This window comes from Lepisma saccharinum, chromosome 21, assembly GCF_977018435.1.
Source record: "Lepisma saccharinum chromosome 21, izLepSacc3.1, whole genome shotgun sequence".
NCBI classification, from domain to species: domain Eukaryota; kingdom Metazoa; phylum Arthropoda; class Insecta; order Zygentoma; family Lepismatidae; genus Lepisma; species Lepisma saccharinum.
The window spans coordinates 29,569,589-29,586,265 of NC_139249.1; the positions used below are offsets into that span (position 1 = coordinate 29,569,589).

Here is a 16,677-nt window from a genome sequence, read left to right on the forward strand (position 1 = left end):
CAAACGTGCATCCCAACTTCCCACTATATTTTAACGTCTTCATGGCCGTGCTCTAAATATATCGAGTTTCATTACTTTATTTCAGTTTGTGAATCATCGTTTAAACAGAGATTTGAAAACACCAGCAGAATTTGGAACTCACTCGCTACATAGAACTATTAAAATTATACATGCATATTTTCTGTTAGAACAGTAGGGGGCAGGGGGGATGTGGTGAGGTAAAGAGGATGCCGAACGAGCAAAGCAAGATTGTAAAGAGTAAACATCATGGGATACTGTCGCTATGTTTAATTAATAATATGCATTATACCCTTACAAAACTTTGGAAAATACGCTTGGCGCTTTTGAGAGTTTATCTTTCAAATACTGAATGAGAGACTCTAGGGAATTGTGTCTCTTTGCCTTAAAAGAAAACGAAATAACATGTGCAAATAAACGCATGGCATGTTAACTGCAAAAGGAAGAAAATGAATTTTCACTTCAAAATTGAGGCAATGCTTAATTTTATTTTCAATTATTTAAAAATTGAATAGCATTTATTTCACTATCCAACACAAAGAGCACAATGAACCAAACAAATTTTCTCTCTCCACGTTTTCCAGCAGGCAGTGGCAACTGGCAAGTGCCGTCGTGCCCTCGCTGGTGTGCCTATGGTCAGATATAAATTTGGGACTTAATGTAAATTAAATTTCTTTTATGTTTAATTCCTTACACTCAGGCCCGTAGCCAGGAATTCTTTGTGGGGGTGGGGGGCAAATTTTTAATATATTGTGTCGGTCGCATTGACAGATATAGCAGGGTACACAGAGGCACTTGACACCTCCCCCCAAAAGAGATAAGTAACAGAAAAGGGATGATATCTTGAAACTGCAACGGACAAATAAACTTCGAGCAACATCAAATGGCATTTTTTCGATAATGACCTTTCCAGATTGCCAAAGAGTATAAAGTTTAACATAAATAGGCTAATAGGGACTGTATCTACTTGATATTTACAGGTTGATAATGTTAATAGACGATTAATGGGCCTCTCTGAAGAACTGATTAAGGGAGCTCTTTATAAATCATGCTTCATAATGATTCCCTCTAGTTTCCAGTATGCAAGATTTTTCTACACAAAAGAATCAATGGAATCTAACGAGAATCCAACAACACCATTGTGTTCTGTTATGCAAGAAAAATCGAATTAATTAAATAATAATGGTTACATATTATCTACACTTTGATGAACTATGTAAAAATTTGTAATACATTTTTTTTTGTACTTGCTAAAATATGGGTGTCCAACACTGACTCTATTTCCTTCAAAGAGAAGACTCTTGCATCACTACAGACAATGTTTGGTTACTGGTTACGTTAACCATTTTGCAAAATATTGTGTAAATTGTATTATATTATAGTTGAAATACATGTTTTGACACCTGACAAACAAATAGGAATCCCTTGATTGATCAATGACTTCTTGGATTACAGTGTCATCATTAATATTTCATATTAAGTTTCATAGAAAGAAATTGTTTTAATAGGGCGCTAATAATTTTACGGGGCACCATGGCATTCTCTTTAACATTTTTTTTTCATATAGATCGTTTGGTTCCCAGGGCTGACTCCCACCGCCCCATAGCTATGGCTCTGAACTTGGACTATAAGAACAGAAGGCCTTGCGAGCGAAGCAAGAACATTTTACGAAATGTACTTTTGTTTGTATAAAATTTGAAATCGAGAGGGGGCTAATTGCACCTTGCAAGTGTCCTTGGCCTTCTCGAAGAAAAATGCAAGAATCTCGTAAAAACTAATTCCATAATGAGTATCCAATTGTCCTGCTATTCTTAGATTCTCCTAGCCTTGTTTTTTTTTTACTTCAATGTTGCTTCCCCTAGAATAGACTTCCTTCCAAGGTCAGGAGGGTGGGGGGACAATGCCCCCTGCCACCCTGTGGTTGCGGCACTGTTTCTGAGTGTCTCTTCATCAATTTCACATCATCATTCATTGTTGCGATTAGTTAGAAGTGGCAGAAAAGCAATGCTAAGTAACAAAAATCAAATATCCACTCCCTCTCTCTACCACATGAATCACTATTACCAAAAAGGAATTTTTTCCCTCACAATCCTGATAACGACATTATACTGAATCCCCCACACGTTTATAAATCACAAAATCAATAAGTGTCTTTGTTATGTTGCTAGAGTAATTTTAAAGATTAGTGAGAATTCTAGGCGTTCTGTATTTTTCACAGGGGTGGCAAAGCAGGCTCTCAGGAGGGCAGTTGTCCCCTGCCCCCTCTAGCTACGGGCCTGCTTACACTTCCTTTGCTTCCTCTGAAAAGTTGAATAAACTTAAACATGTCATTATGTCAGGGAACCGACTAGATACAAAGAGAAAGACAATCTTTACTAAAGCTATATCTTTGCAAACTGACAATAACTTTAATTTAATAGGGTACCAGTAATTTCACAGGGCACCACGACGTTAACGTTTTTCTATTTTTATCTGTTTTGCTTGTTTGACACCCCATTTGTACTTAGCGCCCAGGCAAGCACCACACGTGGACCCTCCCCCTTTTACAACTCTCTTTCTAATAGTATATAATTTCTTTTACAAAGGTAAGAACTCTTGGAGCCACAAAAATGGTCATCAACTATAGACGTGAACGAATCACTTAGGTTCTTCATGAAATACTTGCCATTTTATATCGAATACTCGGCCAGAAAATTTTATATTGGTACTTTATGAATATCGGTTGGAAGAAATTATACCTACATATAGTGTCACTGATTTTCTACTCACCACTTTCGGTTTCTTTCTGTCTGGTTTTTCATTTTCTCTATCTTCTTCGACAGTTTTGCAGTCAAGTTTCAGGCATTGTTATACACTAAACAGAACGACAACACACGAACGGAGATGCTACACTGAGACTGACCTAAGGCCAAAGGCATTTGACCGTTCTTTTCTCTACCGCTCCAAAATCATTTTTCTCGCCAAGTTACAGAAAATAGTGTTGCTAACCATAGTAACAGAATTCACTACAAGGAGTCAAACCTGTATCTTTTAATTTCTTCCCTTACTTTTATCGTACATTTTTCACATGAAAGAATCGAAAGGAAAATGTAACAAAATGTAAATTTCATTGACTCAGGGGTTGAATAATTGAATTTACGAATCTGTAACGTATTTAAGAAATATATAAGGTATTCAAACGCTGAACTGTCAACACTGTGCGCGGAATGTGCTCCCTGTCAGGAAGGCGAGAAGTGAGAGTTTGACATTTTCCAGATGGCAGTGTCCCTTCCCCAGAGCTGACCGAAGCCTTGTCAAGGGAGCTAGTGTTTCCATGCTGCACATTCCACCCTCCTTCCTTGACACTTTGGTTTCAGTTGACCGAAAAGTCCATTGGACTACGCTCCTTTCTGTTAATGTTGAAGTATTGTCATTCTATTGTTGATATAAACATCCATATTTACACCCCCCCTACAGGGGGGTGTTCCACTTTTCTGCTTGGGGGGTGTTCACCAAAATTTGGGAGGGTGTTGGGGGGGTGTTAGGGGGGTGTGGATAAATCACTGATTTTATCACCTTTTTTAAACACAGGAACAATTATGGATTTTTTCCGCTGTTGAGGGATTTCTTCTTTATTCCATATTAAACAAATTAATTTATGAATTTGTCATATTAATGAATTTACACCATATTTAATTAACTCAGCTGGTATTAAATCAATGCCAGGTGCTTTGTTATTCTTTAGCCTTTTAATAGCATCTTTAACTTCAGTCAAGTTAGGTTCTGGAACTAAAGGTTCTGCTGTGTGCACTTCATTTACTTCTGATTTATCTCCTACATGGACATTTAAAAGGTCATTAAAGTAGTTCTTCCATCTATTTAGAATATCGCTTGGGTCAGCTAGAAAATCACCGTCTTTATCTTTTATCAAGTTTACTTTAGGTTGCCACCACTTTCTAAATTCATTTACACCTTCATATAAATCTCTGATATTCTTGTTTTTGCTGTTTGTTTCAATTTCGTTAATTTTGCTTTTCAAGTAATCTCTTTTTCTACTTCTAAACGTGCGGTTAACTTCTCGCTTTATTCTATTATAATTGCTTAGTTTTGTATCATCGGAGTTATTTAACCACCTAAGTCTAGCCTCATTTCTTATTTCTATTAGATTATGACATTCATTATCAAACCATGGCTTACTTTTTCTTGGTTTATGGTATCCTATACTTTCTTTAGCTGCTGATTCTATTGCATTACGTATGTGATCCCAATTCTTATTTACGTCTGTCTCATTTATATTTTCATCATCATTTAAATCCTGCAAAACATCAAATCTATTTGACAGTTTAATTTGGTAATCTTTCTTAATTCTTTCATCAGCAAATTTTCCTGTATTAAATTTTAGAACTTTTAGATTTTGTTGCTTATGATTTATCACTGAGAGTCTTTCTCTTAATTTAGCAATTACTAAATAATGGTCACTGGCACAGTCAGCACCTCTATTTGTATGAACATCAATTATACTAGTATGCCTTCTCTTATCAATGAGAATATGATCTATGTGATTATGCATTTTACCATCTGGAGAAGACCAGGTATATTTATGGATATCTTTATGTTTTAAAGTGGTACTTTTCACAATTAAATTCTTTGAGGTTGCAAAAGTAATCAATCTTATACCATTATCATTACTTAATTCATGAAGACTTTCTTTACCAATCGTGGGTTTAAATGTCTCTTCTTTGCCAATCAGTGCATTACAGTCACCTAACAGAATTTTCATATCATACTGAGAAAATTTATCAAAGACCTGTTCTAACTCTGTATAAAAATCATCTTTAGTATTATCATCTTTATCTTCCGTTGGAGCATGTATGTTTATTAAAATAATTTTACACCACCTACCCTGTAAAACTGCATATGATATCCTATCATTAATAAATTATACTGTTTTAAGAGCCAAGATAATTCTATTATTTATGAAAGAGCCTGTTCCAAAATTATGATTTTCAGTACCACCATAGAAAAAAGTATAATTTTTAGTTTTACAATTCCCTTCTCCTGGCCACCTAACTTCCTGGACAGCTACTACATCTAATTTATACTTAACTATCTCATTAACTGTACACTGAAATGCCCCAGGCCGGTAAAGGCTCAGAACATTCCAGGTGCCTAATTTAATATCCTTATTCCTAATGTAGATCTTATCTTATGCATATTATAGAATAATAATATAGGCTTATCTGGATTCTTTCTTCCATTGTTGCTGTTGACTTAGTATTGTGAGCAGGGTGCAAAATCATTGAGACTGGTGGGAGGTAGGAAGATTTTAATCTACACACACATGATATACATCTTTATAACGTTATTAAATATTTAAAAATACATTATTATTAAATATATATGATTAAATTAATTTGTTACTTTATTATGTATCAGATATTTATAAAATAGCAAAATAGTTTCTTTACTGGCTGGTTAGAGTCAATAAATTACCAAACTATAGTGGAACCACAAGCAAGAAAAACCTGCACAGTCCCACGACTCCTGTGCACCCCACTCCCATGTGGAGGGGAGGGGCAGAGTGGAACATGCTTTCTTATGGCCCAAGTTGAACGGAGGAAGGGAAAGGTGCACGAGACTTTTCGTTGAAGGTTGTTTTCTTTCGTGGTCACTCTATAGGTGAAATAGTTTTATTATGCACCTACGTAGGTATAAGTTTGTTTATTAGTTTTTGCTTTCTATTAATATAAATCAATTAGAAGTCTTAATTATATTCGTTTTACATTATTGTTTTACTTCTACTGTGCAGGTATTGTTGTTGGTGTAAATTTGTTCATGATCTCTTAAAAGAGAGAGCATTCAACACTCGATATTATCCTCATAAAGTATATTTGGAATCAAAACTAATTGCTTATCTTCCCCCACCCAGAAAATGGGTGGAGGGATTTTTGAGGCCAAGATTGTTGGTGCTGGGGGGAAATCCCCCTCCCCCCAGGATTTTGCACCCTGATTGTGAAGATAATTTGAGTTAATTGAATGCAAAAAGTATCAGATCTTCTAGAATCTACGAAAAGTAGATGTTGGTTAATGTATCAATTTGAATTACCTAAAGACCCTTAAATGATGGCCCAGACACTTGTATGTTGTAACCAAGTATTTGCACCAAAGCAATCACTTTTGTAAAGATGACTGGGAACATTTCTGTAAGACTCGGATAATGTTCTGGAGATCTATGTTAGTATTATAGATGAATTTTAAAGTGCATCATTAATAATTTGATTGTTGTCACGATTACATGATGAAATTGGAAAGGGAGGAGGGGGAGATCTCACTGTCTCTCACAAGGTTTATTCTGAAACCGTTCCCTCCACTAAGTGTTTATCGTCTTGTGGAACACCTTGGCAGCCATCATGTGAGTGCTGGAGTGGAGGTAGCACAATTTGTTCTCTGCGATTTGTTCTCTGCCAGCCAGAGCTTGTTGTTTGCGAGGGAAATTTGAAGTCTTAGTTGCTACATTTACAGCATAGGGAAGGAAACTGACATATAAGGAGTAGGCATTTCAGGTGGTGAATGGAAAAATCCGTACTAAGAGCTTGAATAGCCTTGCCCTCACGATTGGCACTGTGGTGTGAAAAGGAAATCCAAAAAGACCTTTCAGTGCACTTTCCCTTGGTAAAAGTATGTTTCTAAACACCAGAATTAATCCCTTAAGTGGGTGTTTCGATTTTATGAATTGATTTACAAATGGGTAACCTGAGCTGTGTTCGGGGTTGCAATGTGTAATTTTAAGCGGGTTGGCAGAGCTAGGGTCGGGCAGGAAAGTTTATTCAAACTTGAGAGAGAGAGAGAGAGAGTGAGAGTGAGAGTGAGAGTGAGAGTGAGTGAGTGAGTGAGTGAGTGAGTGAGTGAGTGAGTGAGTGAGTGAGTGTGTGTGTGTGTGTGTGTGTGTGTGTGTGTGTGTGTGTGTGTGTGTGTGTGTGTGTGTGTGTGTGTGTGTGTGTAACTTAAACCTAAAAGGGAATTGAAACTGCTGCACACATAATTTAAAGTAAACTGCAGTGGCGGCTGGCCAAGTGCAACAAGTGCAGATGTTTTCACCTAATTTTCAAATTAATATGGACATTTTTCATTTGCTTGTTGAATTAAACTATTTCCCAGCAGAACGCACACGATAATACTCAAATAATACGCCGCTCGGCGCTACGCACGTGAAGAGTTCGTCGTAGCATAAAGAAGCCAAGAGCAAATGCTGCCAGGTTGCGGAAAACTTAGCCGGTTGTCATGGCAACGGTGACGTCACCTAGCGTTGGCCTTGAACGGGTTTCGCCTTCTAGGTGCAGCAGTTCTCTCGTCGGAGAAAACATTGCATCCAGTGGTTGTGGCAAAATCTTTGCGTTCTCTCGAGATCTTGTTCCGCGTGTGTGTTTCGCGTTTCCTATCGTGTGTTGTGTTCATGTGTTGAGCTGTGGTTTCTACAATGAACCCAGTAAATGACTTAGTGTGTAATTTGTTGCAGACACCATTTTCCAGATGGATGGATGAAGACAAAAAAGACGTTTTAAATTGGGGGGGGGGGGGGGCACTGGCACTTACTATTTGTTTTTCATTGCCTATAAATATACTTCTTCACCTGTTATTTTAGGCACGAGCCGCTACTGGTAAACTGTCTCACTACATTGTGAAGGGGAGGGAGGGAGGGAGAGAGAGAGAGAGTGTGTGTGTGTAACTTAAACCTAAAAGGGAATTGAAACTACTGCACACATAATTTAAAGTAAATCGTATGTTGAATCTTAGACTCCAGTTCAGTGAGCCCCCAGTCCGCCCCTGTTACAGAGGGCACATGACTCTGGACAACATTATAACATTACACGTCTTGTAAATGAGAGAAAGGTGAATGAACACACAAACATTCAATCAAACTGTACAAGACTGTACAAAACGAAATGTATCTAAGTATGTACTACTGTATATCCATTTAAAGAAAATAATTCCCCACTACAGGAACATTGACTGGATCTGAAATGCACAAAAAGCCGCCAAATTCAAATGCCCGAGCACAACTCGGGCTCCCCGCTTAAGGAGTTAAGAAAAGAGTGATGTCAAAATCAATCGATGAATGAAAGAATTAAAATAATATCAGGACATCGCCCCCCCCCCCATCCCTTCAAATATAGCAAGGAGGAAATTAAACTTTACTAATTGCTAATTACATACCTCAAGACTCATGCAGAACTCAAAACATGTAACTCCAACCATTATCCGAGTCTCAGTATGTCCTCAAAGTCACATACTACGAGGAAAAGCTCCTTGTTCCACCATGGAACAACCCGTAGTTAACAGAAATACCTGTGGTTATATTATGGAACAAACCGTAGTTTAAGGGTTAATGAGCATGACCTTGTAGCCTGATATGTGATGAAGAAAACTGAGCATAAATTGTAACTTTACAATTCTTAGTTTTGGAGATACTCAATTTTATTTGTGAGCCATATATACACTTTCAAACTTTGCTCTGGAAAAGAACAGATGGTTCAAGGGTTAATTTAAAATAAGTATTTCCGAAAGATTTTTATTTATTTCCTTGTTATTATTTCCAGAGTACTTCTGTGAAGTTGCATGCAAGCGAGGCCTGTAAGAAGAAGCGCACTGCTATTGAACTGTTTAAAACACCAAATATGAGGCGGAGAATGATTCTGCTGACAATCATATGGTATGCATGCAAGTTGTTTTGTACATAAGTTGAAACAGCATGAACTGTTAACATAACTGTTAATTCTATTTAATTCAAGTGATCTTCCTCTTTGCTTTCGATGTTTTAACTTTGATTACTATAGCCATGTAAAATTGCTGTTGGCCAAAAAGTTTACATTAGCAAAGAAAGTGAAATACAAAGGTTCAGGGAAATTGAGATACATAAGATTCTCTGTTGTCTTTTACAGTACTTCTAAATAATTTCCCTCACTAACACCCTTATTTCAACATAAATGCACAAGCATAACATTTTTTGTGACAACGTTTCAGCTTTACTTTGCACTAAATAGTTTGACAATAATGTGTATATATGTTACAAACATATTGAATGCAACACAAGTAGAAATTCCAACGGAATGTTTTAAAGTGTTCAGGAACACATATAAATTTGTAATAGAAGCAAAAGAAACCAATTTAATAGATGCAATTTGGAGGGAAGAATTTTAGCAAATAAAAAGAAAGAAAAGACTAACATATACAGAAACAAGAAAAGATACTAAAGCTCTACAAGAATGGGCAAATAGAAAAAAAAATACATGCATTTGATGAAGGTACAAGGAAAACACAATTCTAGTGATATGCAAGTATATGCAAAAAAGTTGGTGGACTGTTTTGAAAGTGAGGCTTTTGAAGAGGTTATGAAAGGTCCAATAAAAATAGTAATAAATATTGAAGAAAAGTTTGAAAGTGGAAAGTGCAACCTTGCCTATGGCATTTGAAATAGCTATGACATATAGAGAAAACACATAATTGAAAATAACTTAGCCTCATGAAAGCTTTGTAAAACTGAAATGTTGCTACACAAAACTTTTACTCATTTTAATTGTATTGAAATAAGTATGTTAGTGACAGAATAACACTAAAGTGGAATGACAATATTAATGTGGACTTGAAGGATATTGGTAAGGATGGTCAGGAGTGAATTGATCTTGCCCAGGATAAGAAAAGGTGGAAGACATATGTTGTTGTGGTAATGAAACTTCAGCTTTAGGAATTCCAGATAATTGGTTAGATAGAATAACAAGCAATAGGCACTATCAGGAAGCATTCAAATAATTTCCATGTAATTTAATCAAGCTCTGTTTAAACGTTAACAGTAACCAAATTCTGTTTTAATGTAAACTGCAAAAACAGTAATAGATAATTTATACAGTATAGCATTACTGCTTTATTAATTGACTAGAGTTCCTTAAAAAAAAAAAAAGAATTAAGAATAAGACCAGCTGTACAAAATACTGTAAATAAAGTGAATATGCAAAAATCTATGAATGTGGGTAAATACCAGTATTCTTACAAATAAAACTTTCTTTTTGCTTTTGTATTTTTCTTATTTTACAATTCTTTTGGCACTAATCATGTCAACGAGGATGATTTCATGAAATTAGTGAAGGGGCATCACAAAAAAAATGCTCAGGTCAGGAAACAAGCCTGGAATCCTTGGTAGCGAGATCGTGAATCAATAACTCCATGTGCTCTGCCATCAAGGATGTCATAGGCTTAGCAGTATTCTTCTGGACGTAGGTGATGTGAAATATAATCCTTCCTATAATTTCAGGATGATCATAACTGTGGTTTACGATGGCCACGTGAGAAATCTGAGCAACCTCAACTACAGCCTTTACGTCACTTTCTCCCTCACTGGACTCCTGGAGCTTCCAGCAGACCTTTTCACCATCGTCCTTCTGGAGTGGATCGGTCGGCGATGGACAAGTTGCCTTGCCCTCATTCTCAGTGGGCTGTTCTACTTGTTTGCGCTCAGTGTGGGTGCTGGTAAGACATTATTAGTAATGGCAGATATTTTAGAGAGTGAACGGATATATGGATTTTTTTTTTGGAGGTTCTGCTTGTCAATGAAGTTGATGACAGAACAACTAAACTAGCTACATGAAATAGCTTACTGCACAAAGAGAATATATTATAACTTATGAAAAAGTTAGGAGAATGTTGTGGCTCAACCAGGAATCGAAAAATAAAAATAAAAAAAGCATTGTGTGACATCATGTAGCACAATGACCCCTTTGTTTTATAACAAGATAATAATTATTTTATTCGGAAACATTTGAGACAAAACTATGCTACCATGTTGCCTTCTGCTTGTCAATACAGAGAAGAAAATAATAAAGAAATGCTGTGCCAGGAAGAGAAAAGAGTACACTCAAAATCGAATGAAACGTCCCCCCTTACGGTTATGCAACCTGGAATTTAATATCATCTAGTTTCGCCAGGAATAGCAGCTCGCGAGAAGCGTAGTGTTTCCAACTCTTAAATCTAGCCACAGATTCACGCAACCGGGTGGAGATCTTGCTTTCCTCTTGATTTGATTTTAACGGACAAGAAGTTTATTTTGAGAATGTCTCTGGTAATAATAACAAGTGTTATTAACATTTATGCTTGAGTCTTTTATTATTCTTTTACCACTTCCGAACGAATATGTGAAGATTTTTTTTTTTCATTTTGCAATAACGCTTTCGGCATTTTTCCTTCAGTTATTCTTTTTGTTTTTAAATTTTTGGCGACATCTGATTTGGAAAAAGTTCCACGAAGTTTGTTTTAAGTGTAAATGCATCTGGACGTGCAGTGTAGAGTGGGATTCGAACAACAAATATCAGCTTCCGTCGTGAATCGAACCAGCGCTCCTTTCATTATGTTTTCTTTCCACGTTTATTAAAATTTGCTTCCTTCAGCCTACTTCCGATTGTCGTATATTTCAATTCGTATTCCCGGTTTTTTTCATTTGCATTGTTCGAGCCGTGATAACTTTCTCTCTTTATCTGGTTATTCGAATACTTTTATACTTATTTTTTTTTTTTTCCTTTTCTCGATTTTCCCTTCGCACTCATTACAGATTTCGGTATCGCGCTTTTCCATATTTTCAGTAATTTAATTCTTTGACTATTTTTAATTTGCCCTTAGTCCGAATCAAGAAAATATGTTAGGAAATGTTTCCCGTGTAAATCTTATTGTATGGTGGTGTAAAATTGATGCCAGATTTTTCTTGCGATAAGGGTTTTGAAAGTGCAAGGGTCTCATTTATTAACCATGGTGGGAAGTGGGGGGGCGGAGGGGTGCCAGAAACCTTCCAGTCGGAATATGCCTGAAACGAAAAGTATAGATCGACCACAACGAAAAAAATCCTTGGGACGAAAAGTACCCGCGCAGATCTTCCTTCTTCCCTTCAGCTCGGGCCATAAGGAAGCATGGTCCACTCTCCCCCGCCCCTCCTCGCGGGAGTACGGTGCACAGGAGTCGTGGGTCTGCGCAGGTTGTTTTGCTTGTGGTTCCACTCTTCCATCAGCAGGTGGGTGCTGAGAAGGCTATGCTATCTGCGAGTGAGGGGGAGGGGGTGACGAGCAACACTGCCACAGCGAGTCGCTGTAAATGATTTCATTGTCTGTGCTGGGTGAAACCGGTTCTTGGTGCTCCTACACTTTTCCGATACATTTCTGCCAGCCTTTCTAGCGAAGCGAGGTCATATGTTCCAGATTCGAACTCTGGTCAGGCATGAATGTATCACTGAGTTTGTCCCGTCACAATTTTATAAATTGATAATTCATCCGTATTATCGCGATTAACTCAAGAGGCAGAAGAGTGATGTAAAATAACCGAAATAGAAATTGATGCATTTGTGTCTGGTGCTAGTGTAACGACGAAGTTAACTCTTTATAAATGATGAAATAGGTAGCCCTTGCGATAAAAAAAAACACACACAAAAAAAAATCCGACTTATCGCTGATCTCTTACTACATTTGGAATACAGCCAAGAGCGATGTAAAGCAATGCAATTACATTGTGAATGTTTCACATCCTATAGTCTTTCTTTTTCTCGTAGCGGGGACGGGGGTTCATTCATTACAAATATCTAGGAATGGATTAAGCAGCAATCCGTGATATACTTAAATATCATAACATGCTGCGTAGCCAGGGTTCTTGGGTCCTAGCCTCTGATAATGAGTTTTTCTTTTTCGTTGTTTCTTCAATCTTCATCAATTTCCCTGAAGCATCATTCATCCTCTGCCGCCATTGGCTATATGTAAAAGTTGACATAAAATTAGTAAATTTTGAAAAGAAAACACAAGGATCTGCTTTATTCATAGCTCGCCAAACATGCACATTTCTGTATTTTATGCTTTCAGCGCTATCATTATTCTTGGCAGGCAATGGAATTGAATCAACTCTCACAACTAACGTAAACTACATATCACTCAGGCATGACAATTCTCGCGGGCAAAGTGGATTTTTTTGGCACATGGTAGCGCAATAACTATCTTCTGGCCTAGATTTAAATCCGTACTTTTTATTCCAGTTGAGTGATTGACTCACAATTTTGCCATTGAAGGTTTGGGTTGCATTTGGGTTATACGTATTGTGTTTTTGGTGCGCTAGGAAAAAGCAATCCAAAAGGTTCGCACTGAACAGAAAATTGTGTGCTTTTCCTCTCTCTCTCTCTCTCTCTTCCAACTCCGTCCCTCTCTCTCACCCCAAGTCCCCACTATTTAGGTAAACTGTTGTTAGAAACATATTTTCCGAAGAATATCCACATTGAAAATAATATTCCCCAATTGTTTTGATAGGGCATTTCTATTGCTCCGAACGAATTATCTCCGTAAGAGGACTAGGGCCTCCCCTATGGCGCAATCGTAGAGTCGTCACATTTCAATCAAGGGGTCCCGGGTTCGATACCCGGTGGAGGAACATAGTGGTTCGGAACCCACTATAAACTGTAGGTCCAGTCCCAATTAGCCTTTCTGTGCACTAGTGGACTTAAAAAACAACAATTCAATTCAATTCAATTGAATCATCTTATCAATATTTTTAAATCTGCATGCACCTGCTTAATTTAATAGATTACACATTTATATTCATTGCGGGCAGAAATGTGCGAGAAAACAATGCATTTTTTAATGGAATGCATGAGTCAATAATAATGTATATTTTACGGTATATACTCTTTTATATTGCATTGATTCAATAGTATCCTTATTTCCTAAAGCAAGCGTGAGTTTCTTTGCACACACCACGCAGGCCCTGCTTGACGTAAATCTCAGATGCAGTAACTTCACGGTTGCCTTTGCCACCACGCTTTGGCTTTAATTCGAGCCCCGGTAGGTGCTTCGTTCGAGATCCTGCAGCAGTTTTACTCGTATCTATGCCTTGAGCATGTCACTTGCAACGGAACCAATAAAATGAAACTTTCTGCACCGGAATAGGCGTGAAACTCTACATGCACCAATGATAAGCTGTTTTCAAGAGGCATGTGCCACGTGCAGCATGTCCCTTCGGTCCGAATGTTCCTTTACGATATCATTTCATCATGCCTTACACTTCGGAATTTCCAAGAGAGGAGATAGTCCCCATGTTGTTGTGCGGGGGATCTGCTTTCAAGAGTAGATTGGCCAGCGAAGTCTTCCAATCGAAAACATTTGGGCGTTGATGGTGAGAGAGTGGGAACCTAGACAACTGAGAACAACGGAAGCTCTACTGACTCACGTGTTTGATGTTTCGGAGAGTTTAAGGAGAAGACCAAACATCTGCTCGTGGAATCCTTGCCTCGTCGACTAGATGATGTGCTTGAATCCATCGGCGGGTGAACACAGTATTGAAACTCCGCACTGTTTAACCGATGTTCTTTGCTACATCCCAGAACAAAACTAATAATTACACACATCTCCATATGCAACTTATCTTTCCAATTCTTTCTTATTGATACCTTGGTGCTCTTGCTTACTTTTTCGCACACCTGAACCATTATATTATATTCTATAATATTAATATTCACATTATTGACAGATTTGATTCACATGAAATTCAAATGCGCAGCACACATGCACCCATTCCTAACACTTAACTGTTAGTTACATTACACCTATCACGTTGCCACAGTTCTAAATCAGGGGTGTCCAGGGGGAGGGGCATTATGGCGCAGACTGTGATGGAAATTTGACTGAGTAAACAGGGCACAAGTTGAATTACGTCATCAATTAGCCATTGCTGTTATACAAATAGTCATTTGTAGATTGTCAGGGGAATTGTTACGGGTAATAAGTAATATTGGGGGGGGGGGGGCGATATCCAACTCTTACATATTAGGCCTTAGATTGATAGGGAAATTATGGTGGGCGATTAATGAAGTTAGTGAGATTTTAAGGTAGCGGGATTGATAATTATTTGGGGGGCAGGGAATCCCAAGTCTTGTGTATTACTATTACGTCTTAGATTGCTTTTTTGGAGGGAGCAATATATGCAGGAAGTCTAAAATTGGCATGGAAATTTTGTTGGGAAGATTGAGTATTAAATTTGAGGTGGAGGGGAGGGGAATGAAGTTTTGATAAAATGGCATGTCTTAGATTGTGAAGGGATTTCTGACGATTAAGAAATTGACAAAGATCCGGGCGGGACTCGAACCCGGAACATTTGGTGTCTGGATCGTTAGTCCACCACTAACCGCGCTTGGCCGCAGAGCCGGTTCTCTTTGGTGGCCAAGCGCGTTAAGTAGTCCACTTCCGATACCACGAAATTTCCGGGTTTGAGCCACAGCTTCAGTATTGGTATCATGGCATCAATTTAATCTAATCGTCACTCATCCTCATTAGCCGAAAGTGGCAGAAGAGCGACTTAAAATAACAAAAGGTACAAAAACAACTTTAACACTCTAGTAATTTCTGATCTATAGATGCGTATTAGCTTTGATTGTTGACTCCTTAATGATAAGCTTACGATTATTATTGTTAATATAAATTGCCATCCATCAACAGAAGGACGGACCAATCGATCATTTAATTCATGTCGTTTTTTTGGTATTTGTTGTCCCTTCGGATCGGCTTCGAAACCTAAGGAAATTATTAGATGTTTGTCTGAAGTTAGTGACAATGGTTCTTTAAATTCCTGTAGGTCTTTCAGCCGACGCGGGAACCACCTTTATGGCAGTGATCCTCTGTTGCCGCGTTTACCTACGAAGGAACTCGTGGTCAATCAACCAATTAGGCCTACCGCTTGGGCAAGAAACGATAACTTCACAAAGCCCTCTTCTCGGAAGTAGCCAGCAGGGAAACAGGATTTTGTCACAATAACCCTTTTGCTATGTGAATGAACACCGGTTCTAACAACGTTTCTACTTAATTGGATATTATCCATTGTTTTTCCTTTTGATTGAACATATATTCTATCTATATATTTCGAGACATTTCAAGAGATCACCTCTTCTCTCATCTTCAGGCGAACAATTTTTGCTATGTCTGTAGTGTGATTGGAACTGTGACAGTCCATGATTTTGCTCCAAATCCGGTCCGCTAAGCAACCAGTCTTAGATGCCCATTCAAAATCGACAACTATAGAGCAAAATATGTTTGAAGTTAAGATCTTATTGAATGAAACATAGCTCGACTCACCCTCACATTTGCATTTTTTTAGATAACTTGCATGCACTTCGTATAGAAGACTGAAAATTCACACTATTTGGCATGGCTAATAGACCTTATTCCAGCTTCGCTGAAAGTTCGATGTATGTAATAATTGTCAGTCATGACGTTCAACGCCCTCTGCGCGTGTGTTGTGATGGGTTACCGTGTTTTAATTCCATTTCATGCTCAGAAAGGCTACCCGAAGTGGGACCTACAGTTGAAAGTGAGATCCGAACCACTAGGCAGTTGTGTCTCCACCAGGAATCGAACCTGGGACTCCGTGATTATAGGGGTTTAACGAGTTCATGGCTTTACAGTTTCGTGAATTGAAGGAAGCCAAGGTGAGAAAAATGTGAAGAAATGTCTTCTACACGGAACTAACTATGTGTGTGTATGTATGTATGTAAAACTTTCTAGCACATCCATTTTCCTACCTTCATTTTATCATCATTACGTTGAATTTTGCACCAGTGATTTTTCACTACGTTCTAGGTCACGTCACTTTGAGTCGTAAAGTATTGTCTGTAATTTT

The 16,677-nt window shown here is 37.9% G+C and overlaps 1 protein-coding gene across 2 annotated transcripts in view; it reads left to right on the forward strand.

Annotated features, from left to right (window-relative positions):
* Positions 1–16,677, forward strand: part of LOC146004329 (carcinine transporter-like) — a 55,176-nt gene that overhangs the window by 31,847 nt on the left and 6,652 nt on the right. For both annotated transcript variants that reach the window (XM_083143097.1, XM_083143098.1), the window contains exons 7-8: positions 8,595–8,707; positions 10,304–10,518. In XM_083143097.1, coding sequence (XP_082999223.1) covers positions 8,595–8,707; positions 10,304–10,518 — 328 coding nt within the window. The remainder of the gene's footprint in view (positions 1–8,594; positions 8,708–10,303; positions 10,519–16,677) is intronic.